At 51.4% G+C, this 11,757-nt stretch overlaps 1 protein-coding gene across 1 annotated transcript in view; it reads left to right on the forward strand.

Moving 5' to 3' along the window:
• LOC137802545 (RNA-binding protein Musashi homolog 2-like) overlaps nt 1-4,768 on the forward strand; it is a 73,058-nt gene extending 68,290 nt beyond the window's left edge. The window contains exon 6 of the mRNA XM_068600492.1: nt 4,619-4,768. Coding sequence (XP_068456593.1) covers nt 4,619-4,729 — 111 coding nt within the window. The 3' untranslated portion in view covers nt 4,730-4,768. The remainder of the gene's footprint in view (nt 1-4,618) is intronic.
• Nucleotides 4,769-11,757: the final 6,989 nt, after the last annotated feature.

The raw sequence follows: 11,757 nt of genomic DNA on the forward strand, positions 1-11,757 counted from the left end.
GCTCATGGAGCTGCTCATGGAGCTGCTCATGGAGCTGCTCATGGAGCTGCTCATGGAGCTGCTCATGGAGCTGCTCATGGAGCTGCTCATGGAGCTGCTCATGGAGCTGCTCATGGAGCTGCACATGGAGCTGCACATGGAGCTGCACATGGAGCTGCACATGGAGCTGCTCATGGAGCTGCTCATGGAGCTGCACATGGAGCTGCTCATGGAGCTGCACATGGAGCTGCACATGGAGCTGCTCATGGAGCTGCTCATGGAGCTGCTCATGGAGCTGCTCATGGAGCTGCTCATGGAGCTGCTCATGGAGCTGCTCATGGAGCTGCTCATGGAGCTGCACATGGAGCTGCACATGGAGCTGCTCGTGGAGCTGCTCATGGAGCTGCACATGGAGCTGCACATGGAGCTGCATATAAAGCTGCTCATGGAGCTGCTCATGGAGCTGCTCATGGAGCTGCTCATGGAGCTGCTCATGGAGCTGCACATGGAGCTGCTCATGGAGCTGCTCATGGAGCTGCTCATGGAGCTGCTCATGGAGCTGCTCATGGAGCTGCTCATGGAGCTGCTCATGGAGCTGCTCATGGAGCTGCACGTGGAGCTGCACATGGAGCTGCACATGGAGCTGCACATGGAGCTGCACATGGAGCCTGCGCCGTGACGCTACAGATGACGCTCTGCGGCGTCCCTCTCTGGCGCCGCGTGGGCACCGGGCTGGGAGGCGGGAACGGTGTATGAAGAAGAGTAAAGTGCACAATATAAACGCTGGTATAATTTTCAAGTGATGGATATGAACGATTTAAACAGCTCAGGGGATTTACGAGGCGTCAAGGTTTTGTGCTCCCTCAGTGCCTCACCCGTCCTGGCTATTCCCTGTGATGTCAGCAACTGCTCTGTGTGTGTGTGTGTGTGTGTGTGTGTGTGTGTGTGTGTGTGTGTGTGTGTGTGTGTGTGTGTGTGTGTGTGTGTGTGTGTGTGTGTGTGCATGCTGCAGGCCAGCAGTAGGCTATTGTTGAGGTGTATGGACAAAGCAGTCAGTTTCAAACTCTCTCTGGACAATATCTACGTGAGCTGAATGTCTGTCAGCAGCGTCTCTGAGGTGCTGTGAGTCCGTTTGTGGGTTTTAGGTTTGAAGCAACAGCTATTCTTGGATGTGTAATGCGTTCAATGTAACAATGTAAATGCAAAGTAACACAACGAATGTGGAAGTTGTCAGTTTGAGTTTAGCTTTTTACAAAATTGAAAGATGGTCCGGATGCTCAAGACTCCAAATGAATCCAGTCTCTTGTTGACGTGCAGACGTACCTCGAGATGAGAGCGAGCCTTCATCGCTGAAGGGACGGCATCACCAGACAGATTAGTAGCTTAGTGGCTTCTCTCCATTGTTTTAATGGTTGTTGTGTCTTAAGCGTGAGCCCAGGAGCTTTGTCAACATGTTGGGTCTTCTATTAGCATGGCAGTAGCGGTGGAGCGCTCCTCTCATAACTTACGTCTCTGAGGGAGCTGCAGGAATAACTGCAAGTCTGAAATTAGGTTAAGAGAAGAAAAAACTAACTGGGTTGAAGAGTGGTCCAATTTTAAATCTGTCAGCCGGTATTGAAATGTCGTGGAAGAGGGACTTTAAAAATACTACTTCCAGCCCGACCCACATGGCCAGAGCCGCTGTGAGAGCACGTGTGACTGTGTAAGAAAGAAGAATGCGTTGGTTAAGATGAAGTCAACGCGGTTCCCGAGCCGTTCATCCAATCAGCTGCTGCTTCCTTTTGCTGAGGAGCAAACAGCTCTCCAGCTGAGTGAAACCCTTTAAACAGAGACGTTCACACCAGACGAAGACGCCGCGCGAAGCGGCGAGAAGAGAGGAACCCGTCAGCCACCGCCGGACGAACAGAGGACTCAGACCGGAGCACTTGGCTGGTTGCGGCCCGGCGGGTCGAGGCCGGGAGGCGTCCCGGGGGCCGAGGAGGCCGGACGGGAAGGAAAGGGCGAGCGGCTGAGAGATGTTTATTTCTGTTTATTATTTATTTACCCAGATCGGCCATGATCAAAGTGAGAGATGTTGATGCTCACACAGCCGTTCATCTGCAGCCGTCTGCCTCCAGTCGCCCGCGGCCGCTTCCAGGCTGATGACCTCTGAGGCCCGCGGGGGGCCGTGGGGGGGGGGGCGGGGGGGGTAACCCCAAACTGGTCAGCTGACGTTACGCATGTCCTGCATGTACCCGTCAACATTGTGAGAACAACAACATCATCTTCCATCAGCTCCCTGAGAGCCTGTGATGTCGCTACGCAGCTGGAAGCACAAACCAGTCATTGGACGAAGAAAGAAAATGGAGACAAAGTAGTGACCCTCGAGCCCGCGCCGCCAGGAGGGCCTGAAGGGGGCGCCATCGTTACCAGCTGGGGGCGCCAGCTGTTACTGTAACATCGTTACAGTAACAGCTGCCGTCGGCCCTCAGGCGCTCATTACCACCGCAGTAACGTCTAGCGCTGTTCCACGACGCGAGCGCCGTGTCGCCTCGCTAGCACCGTGCCGCTAGCACTGTGCTGCTCCGCTAGCGCCGCCCCGCTAGCGCCATGTCGCCACGCTAGCACCGTTCCACTAGCACCATGCCACCCTGCTAGCGCCACCCTGCTAACGCCACCCCACTAGCGCCCCGCCGTGCCACCGTGCCACCCCACTAGTGCCGCGCCTTGCCACCCCGCTAGTGCCGTGTCGCCCCGTGTTGCCCCGCTAGCGCCGTGCCGCCCCGCTAGCGCCGTGCCGCCGTGCCGCCGTGCCGCCGTGCCGCCCCGCTAGCGGGTTGAACGTGTGACCGTGGGTGACGAGGATGGAACGCTTCCGCTGGTGGTGAAGACAGATTTCCAAGTTGTGTTGCACAGCGGTGTTTTTGTGAGTCGTTTGTGCTGCAGCCATGTCGTTGGTCCGATGTGCGGCTCGTTGCTGCAGACAGGAGCAACGATCAGAGAGTTAGCTGATCCACATGTTCAAGCTGTTCTGGAGCTGTGGCATCAGGAGTAAAAGACCGACATGGAAGAGCGGCTGCAGGTGATGCTACTGTGTTAGCAACTCATGTCTCCAACACTTCAGCTCTTTCATTCTTAGTTTGAGATGCACGACTCCTGTCGGTGTAACAAGATGTTTACATGTTGCGGGTCTGGAGAAGAACCTCTTGTGGTGACTTTGTGTTTAAAGTGTTCATGTTGCAGCTGCAACGTGCACAAACTGCCTCACGCAGTCTTTTGAGTTTTCCTGCAAAAGGTGAGCGAAGCAAATGTTGTGGGAAAACAATGGAATGAAGAAAAGAAACAGAAGAAAGAAGCAAAGAGCAGTGAGGCTGTGTGCACGTGAGGCTGTGTGTGTGCACGTGAGGCTGTGTGTGTGCACGTGAGGCTGTGTGCACGTGAGGCTGTGTGTGTGCACGTGAGGCTGTGTGTGTGCACGTGAGGCTGTGTGTGTGCACGTGAGGCTGTGTGTGTGCACGTGAGGCTGTGTGTGTGCACGTGATGCTGTGTGTGTGCACGTGAGGCCGTGTGTGTGCACGTGAGGCCGTGTGTGTGCACGTGAGGCCGTGTGTGTGCACGTGAGGCCGTGTGTGTGCACGTGAGTCCGTGTGCATGAGGAGTGCTTCTCAGTCGGTCCTGGTGGATCGTTCTCTTGCGGCCGGTTCTGCGTCTCAGTGTTTTTGTTCCTGTTGGACTCTGAGAGCTGAGAGCTGCTGTCCTTCTGTTGGCCAGTGAGGTCACAGAGCGTCACACGTTCAGACCACATTACAGCAAAGAGTCCTGTAGAGATGTGGGGAGATATATCGAGTTATAGTTTATATATTTACGGTGCTATTTATTTATTTATTTCTATATCCTGAATGTTTCTTTGCTGATTGATAAAGGTTGCTCTCATGAATAAAAGTTGTTTTGTCTCAAATCAAAGGAATGGGTCTCATGCGTTGGTTCATCTTGAGCCGTGTGGAGGAAAGAGGAAGCCGTCGCTGCTCCAGCAGCTTTCCCTGTGACGGTGTTTTATTACTGTATTCCTCCTAAATTTAGCCGGCACTCTGCAGCAGATGTTCGTGCCCTTTTTCATGCCGTGGGTAATAATCCTTAATATTCTTGCTGTTTGAAACTAAATGAGGCTTTAATGCACTCTGATTCCATCTTCCAACGCTCATTAATTGTTTTTTGTGTTTTTTTTAAGTCCATGAATTTTGCAAAAGATGAGCAGTAACTTTTCTGGATGAAATGGTCTTCACTAGTGCTGCAGTCTGTTTGGGTTACAGATTCAATTTAACACGTCATCGTGACGCACACAACGCTTTGTTTTGTCCTCGCTCCCTCTGTCCTCGCTCCCTCTGTCCTCGCTCCCTCTGTCCTCTCTCCTCTCCGTCCTCGCTCCCTCTGTCCTCGCTCCCTCTGTCCTCGCTCCCTCTGTCCTCTCTCCTCTCTGTCCTCGCTCCCTCTGTCCTCGCTCCCTCTGTCTCCTCTCCTCTCTGTCCTCGCTCCCTCTGTACTCTCTCCTCTCCTCTTTTTCCTCGCTCCCTCTGTCCTTGCTCCCTCTGTCCTTGTCGTCCCAGCTGCTGTGTTTGAAGCCTCGTCACTAATCCTCTCCTCTCGTCCTTTTTCTTTCCAGATGGTCACAAGAACAAAGAAAATATTTGTGGGTGGCTTGTCAGCCAACACCGTGGTGGAGGACGTCAAGCAGTATTTCGAGCAGTTTGGGAAGGTAAGTTTTTACTATTAATATTATTATAACACTGCCGTGCCGCTGGCTGCTCAACCGAATGAAAGCCGTATCATCGTTAAGAGTGAAATATGTTAATTGGTTAATTACACAATCAGTGCACAGCGCCCCCTGTCACTCAGGCGGCGGCCATCTTTCCAGCCGCAGGAGGAACGTGCGGCTGGAGAGGAGCCGGCTGCCCGACAGGAAGGAGACGCGTCCGTGACGAGCAAACAGACATGGCGCTCGCCTCGCACGGCCAACAACATGCAGTTCCCAGTGCACACGAGCAACCGGCCGCCATGACGCCCCCCCCCCCCCCCTCCCTCCACCTGCCCCCCTACACCTCCACCCCCCCCCCCCCTGCTAAAATACTATCTGGTTGAACCACACTGGAAACATATAAACATAAGGGTTTGCATGTTGTGGCAACACGGCTCTGAAATACACACACACACACACACACACACACACACACACACACACACACACACACACCGGTACATTCAGCAGAGGCTCATATTCAGTTGTTTGTTCCTGTCTGCTGCAGCAGTTTCTGCTCTCATGACCGATACCTCCAGCAGAGAGAGCGAGGCGTACATGTACACACACATGTACACACACATGTACACACACATGTACACACACATGTACACACACACACACACGCACGGTTTGATACAGTGGCAGCATTTCACAGATAATGTCCTCCACACAGAGCGGAGATCCGTTTCCCTGTCGTCATATTCCACATCAGTCAAGGTCACCTTCAGCTGCTTCCCAGCAGCACCAGCTCTTGACCTTGAGTTTAAACAATTTCACAGAGGATGGATTTTTCCTGGGCACATAATGTACGACGTCCCGGAGGAGACGGGAGGAGTTGCAAATTAATAGGAAGTGTTATTTCTTTCTTTCTTCTGCTGGGAGACGCTCCGCTCCACCATGAAGCCTCTGTCACTTCTTGACTGAGAGCAAGGTGAAGGACTTTGTTTTGCTCTGTATCGGTGGAAGTGGCATTAGAGACCTCGCCCGGCCGCCACGTTCAGAAAACAGACGGCGTATTTGCACAATAGAACGCGGCGGGCAAATATTCAGCACGACTTCGCAATCAATGGATCTGAGAAAGGGCTCGAAATGATTTTTCGACTTGATTGAATGACATAATTGACTTGATTATACAAAGTTTTTTCCCTCCTTGAGGAATCCTCAAATGCTTAGGAGGAAACAAACAAATCAGGCTGATTGAGCCAGATCTTGTGCATGTGATGCTTTTATAGCCTCCTTGTGCCTGCTGGATGCGTCTGCAGCGCCGCTCTCGCCACGCGCCAGTGTGTCAGCGATTAGGTGTATTTATGTGGGTGCGTGATTGAGGGCGTGTGTGTGTGTGTGTGTGTGTGTGTGTGTGTGTGTGTGTGCGTGCGTGCGTGCGTGTGTGTGCACGGCCAGGTTTGAGGGTCTTCAGCAATAAAATAAATAAAATAAAAAGGGTGAATCAGAGTGCACGTTGTGTGCTGCAGACGAGATGCAGAGCAAGAGGAAGTATCGCCGTTACCTGTTGGGTTGTTTCCTTTTTCTTCTGCCTTACACATCACAGGATTTATTAAATAACCTGCCTGTCACTGCGACCGACCATTTTACACACACACACACACACACACACACACACACACACACACACACACACACACACACACACACACACACACACACACACCTGAGGATTTAGCCACAGACGGGAAAACCAATTAATTCAGTTTCTCCTCTGTAAGAATCTAGGTGGCAGAGTGTGTGTGTGTGTGTGTGTGTGTGTGTGTGTGTCAGTCAGTCGTCAGTCTCTCTGCCTGTGTGCATGTCAAGGGGAGATGTGGGGGTGTGTAAAGGCTAGCATTAGCCGGCGTGGTCGCGGGCAGCTAGTTATTTATATTTCTGGCAGTATGTTGTGAAGTACTTATCAATCATCACGCAACTGCAGCTTAAGGCGCCGGCAAATGTTCTTCCTCACTGGGAACAAGCCGTTTCTCTGATATTATTTCACAAGTGTGTGTGTGTGTGTGTGTGTGTGTGTGTGTGTGTGTGTGTGTGTGTGTGTTCTATGCTAGGCAAGGCAGCATAGGCCAATTAGCAGGATGTGGTCCACAGAGATGGCGGCGGTCGGGAGGCAGTGGAGGGGAAACAGCTGGTGTGGCCACAATTGGGTCACAGGTTCTGTCTGTACCCCCCCCCCCCCAGGCCCTCCAGCCCCTCCCTTCTGTCTCCATTCTGTCATGGGGAGAGGTGGCATTTGTTATGGGGAGAGGCTGACAGCTCTCCTGCGCATCAGTCTCGCTGCCACTCTCCCAGCCGTCACCGTTAGAAAAGAGCTGGGCCCGAGACCCGGCGCAGCTTCTGCTTCCTGTGGTCTCCTCTCAGAACATGCAGGAGGTGTGCATCCCCAGTGTTTGTGACCGTCATGTGAACGGCGCTGAAGTGTGGTTCTGTTTGACTGATTCTAATGCATCTCAGATGGATCCCATTACCTGCTAATAGCAGCCACATCCTGCCGTGTCCTCCTGCTCTCTCTCTCCTCAGCAGCACCTTCGCCCTGCGAGCCAAATGAGACAATCTTATCAGCGCTGCCTGGCCTCCCTTTATATTCAAGGACTCTTAACTGGAGGCTGCTGCTATTTCGGTCTCGCAATGAAGTCAAATGAAGCTGTGCTGTTAGTGCAGTTATGTGCTGTTGTGGAAACGTATACATGGTGAGGGAAGACAGTGCTGTCCCTCCTCCTCGGTGCAGGCCTCGCAGGCTGCTTCCCATGCTATTGTCATCTATGCATTTGTTCTGTTTTGCACAATCATGTACAGGTATTTGTTCTTGTACATTTACCTCTCTGCCTGTGGTTTGCATACAAGCCAACACACCAGCTCACAGGTGAGGTGAGAATGGTCTATGATATTAATTAATCAAATGATGATGACTCCTTTAGCGGCTGTGCTAAAGTGGAAAGGTCAGCGCAGCCAGAACATCCGTACGTGTAAAAGTATTTCAGTCTGAGGATCTTCACACGTGCGCAGACTCGTAGCGTTCCCACTTTAAATGTCTAACATTCCAGCTGCAAACTTTCAGAGAATGTTGAGCAGCTTCCTAATAACACGGCGACATCCTCTGACATGTTTAAAGCTCCTCATGCGTTCGTCCATCGTCGTGCTGCCGCTCCCTGCAGAGGGAGATCTTGAGCGCTGAAGAGAGGCCAGCAGGAGAAGATCTTCAGCGTCCCAGTGATGGAGCAGAGCGCAGGAAAGAGCTGCAGAGCGTTGTGTAAAGACGCTGACGGCCAACGTGACGTCATGACGACAGAAGAAGCTTTTGTAGAGCGTCTTCATGCCGGCTAAATGAAATGATTTGATTGGGCTTATTATTCTCACAGTTAGCACATTTATTTGTTTTTTTTCGGTCGAGCGTTTGATTTATTGATCGCTGTTGGGTCCTTTTTGTTTTTGGGTATGGTGGTAAATGCCCCTTATTTTCCACTAAATTTAACACCTGTTCACAAAACGCCTTCCACTCCAAAACGCTTCCACTGAGGCGAGCTCTTGATTAAAGATGGGAGTTGGTGTGATGACACCTTATAATTTTGGATCTGACGTCGCAGCAGATTCCTGCCCGGGCATGAAGACAGTCAGAGGCATAATTAGCTCGGTGGCTAATGCCTCCTCATTGGTTTATTGTAATGAGCTTGTGAGTGCGTCTCATAGTGTCCTCACTGTGCTAAGCTAGCTCCTGCTCACGGACGCCTCTGGCCTGAAGCTCACTCTCAGTTTAATCAGAGCGACTTGCTTCCATGTCACCGGGCCGCCACAATCGGCCCTTTATGTCCAGGCTGTCCTGCTTCTCATGCTCCACTGGTCCACAGCCAGATCCTGGAGGTGGAGCTGAATGGGAGGAGGATGAGGAGGAGGGACCTTAACCAGTTCACTGCCACCCGGCTCAGGAGGGATGAGGTTAGGCACACAAAGGTCACGACTTAGGAAAGCTGAGCCCGGAGCTTCAGAGGAGAGGAGGCGACCTGAGAGAAGAGGCCGCGGGCCGAGCATCTGCTTCCTCTCTCTGGCTCAGGCCAGGAAGCAGATGAGAGGACATTATAAAATCTTCAGGGGGAAACGGATTCCTTGGTTAGTGCATGAAATTCGTTCTGGGGCTTTATATCTAACTCCATGGCGGACATGTGGTGCCTGTAAGAGGCAGCAAAGTGACCGTGAGACCGTGTGAGGGCTGTGTTATCCATTTGTACCTCCCAAGTGCTGAGGCCGTAACGGCACAACAACAACAACAACAACAACAACAGCCTCCATGACAATTAACGGCGGTGGCACATTGTGTTACCGTCAGCTGGTTGGATGCGTTCCCTGGAGGATGAGATGGCAGGATGAACTGCCGTGAAGCTGCTCTGTCTCTTTGTGAGCTTGGACCCGGTTTCTTAAAGCTTTAACTGTGCAGATTCCTCAAAGCCGCAGTGCTCATTGATGAGACACGGATAACACGCTCCTCGCCTCATGCGTCTGATTGCAGAATGAAGCGTTGACCTCGCGATGCCGTGAAGCTCCTCCGGCCTGGAACCGGACCCACGGCTCTCTGGACTCGCCGCTCTGAGTCCTGAACGACAAACACGGATGATTAATGCAGGAAAAAAGAAAAAGATGCACTTCATATGAGCGAAAAGAAGCTAATCAAAAGGCCACAGTCCTTCATTCCTCTCCCTCTCCGCTGCTGCAGGTGCACATTTGCATGCATTTACATGGCGGCTCGCGGTGACCGCCGCCACGCCGCCGCTCCAGTGTCCATCACGCGCTGACATTCTGTGATTGTTTCCTCTCCGCCGCGACTCGGCCCAATCAGCGCAGGATATAGTCTGGTTCCAGTGATTATAAGGAGCGATCAGAGCGGCCATGATGGAGCGTGTGCCTCGCCGTGCAGATTCAGCCAGAGGCTTCAATCTCATCGCAGTCACTTGCAGTTAGCGGCTGAGTCCACGGCGGTGAGAAGGGCAGAGCAATATAAATGAATTGGCTATGAATGTGGTTACGGCGCGGCGCTGCGGGGACACGCGGAGGGAAAGGGCCAGTTAGACAAACTATTTCATATCCCCTTGACCTTTATTTGCCCAGTGGCCCAGCAACATTTCCAACAGAGTAGCTTTTAAATGGCCACTGAAGAATCGAGCTCTGCTATTCACATCCTTTATTGTGTGTCTGTATTTGTGTAGGAGCGCGGAGTGTGTTCACGGCGAGTTACGCTGCTTTTACTTAAAAGATAAAAACCTTTAACCAAATGTTAAGAAGGTTTTTATTCATTTAGAGAGAGAGAGAGAGAGAGAGAGAGAGAGGGAGAGAGAGAGAGAGAGAGAGCGCTGTGGATTCAGGGGCGAGTGACACCTTTCTGTAGGTGCGTCTCATCCCAGCTGCCCCCCCCCCCTCCTTCTCAACCCCCCCCCCTCCTCCTCTGAAATGGCTCCCTGGGGATAAGCCGGGATTGGCTTGATTGTGTTATCGGCGACTGATCGGGTCATTGAATGATGGAATTTTGAGCCCCTGTTCTGCTTAAAGAATGAAATGTTTAAAGAAGATTGACTGTGATTGGATGAGACCCAGCAGCTGCTCAGAGGGTCAGCGGGTGAAGGCAGGAGGCGGCAATCTGGGCCGAGCTATTGTGACACCAAGGAGGGAATTAATGCTGGTGTTGGGGAACGGGTGTGTGTGTGTGTGCGCGTGTGTGTGTGTGTGTGTGTGTGTGTGTGTGCGTGTGTGTGTGTGTGTGTGTGTGTGTGTGTGTGTGTGTGTGTGTGTGTGTGTGTGGACCATTCAACAGGGAAGAGGTTGAGAAATGTCATCAGAGGAAGTGTCATAAGTAATTTGCAGCAGTCTCACCATCAGGCCGGCGTGGGGCTGAAGCCTCCACCTTCACGCCTCCACCTTCACGCCTCCACCTTCACGCCTCCACCTTCACGCCTCCGCCTCGGCCTCGCAGACGGCGGTCTGGTCTTCGGGGAATCCCGTGTGGGAGAACGCTGCCGGAGGATTCCACATCCACACATCGTGAGATTGAAATGGAACAAAGGGTCCGGACGGCCCTGAAGGTCCAGAGGACGCTGTGAGCGAGCGGACGTTTTCTTTTCTTCTCTTTGACATGTTTTATCGGCTGGAAAAAAAAAAGATAAAATTAAGAAGATCACGCTAAAATCTGTGAGTCCTGCGGAGGAAACAGTGTTTCTGTTCAGCGTGACTCTGCAGGAGGTGGAGGTCTCATCATTATCAACATCAACATCGTCTCAGCTTCCTCTCCTGCTGGAGGCGCTCAGTGCAGCCTCGTGGGCGCGTTACTGCCCCCTGCAGGCCACAGGAGAACTGCAGCCTGCAGCCTCTGTGGCGCGCGTCACGCTGAAGGGGTTAAAGTGGACGCGCCTCACAGACGACGCTGACCAGCCGTCACCAGGAAACACTGAAGACATGAACACACATGTTGCCTCCTGGAGAGATGCACAGACTTTACTGCAGCTGGATCAGAAAACAGCAAAGTCACACTCATATTACTCAGATATTAATATACTACAATACCACAGAGGTATTACTATACTACAATACCACAGAGGTATTACTATACTACGATACCACAGAGGTATTGCTATAATACAATACCACAGAGGTATTACTATACTACAATACCACAGAGGTATTACTATACTACAATACCACACAGATATTAATATACTACAATACCACAGAGGTATTGCTATAATACAATACCACACAGATATTAATATACTACAATACCACACAGATATTAATATACTACAATACCACACAGATATTAATATACTACAATACCACACAGATATTAATATACTACAATACCACACAGATATTAATATACTACAATACCACACAGATATTATACTACAGTACCACACAGATATTAATATACTACAATAGCACAGAGATATTAATATACTACAATACCACAGAGGTATTACTATACTACAATACCACACAGATATTAATATACTACAGTACCA

The sequence above is a fragment of the Clinocottus analis genome, unplaced genomic scaffold, assembly GCF_023055335.1.
Source record: "Clinocottus analis isolate CAN_PGR_092001 unplaced genomic scaffold, fCliAna1.0.p SCAF_5, whole genome shotgun sequence".
Lineage (NCBI taxonomy): Eukaryota > Metazoa > Chordata > Actinopteri > Perciformes > Cottidae > Clinocottus > Clinocottus analis.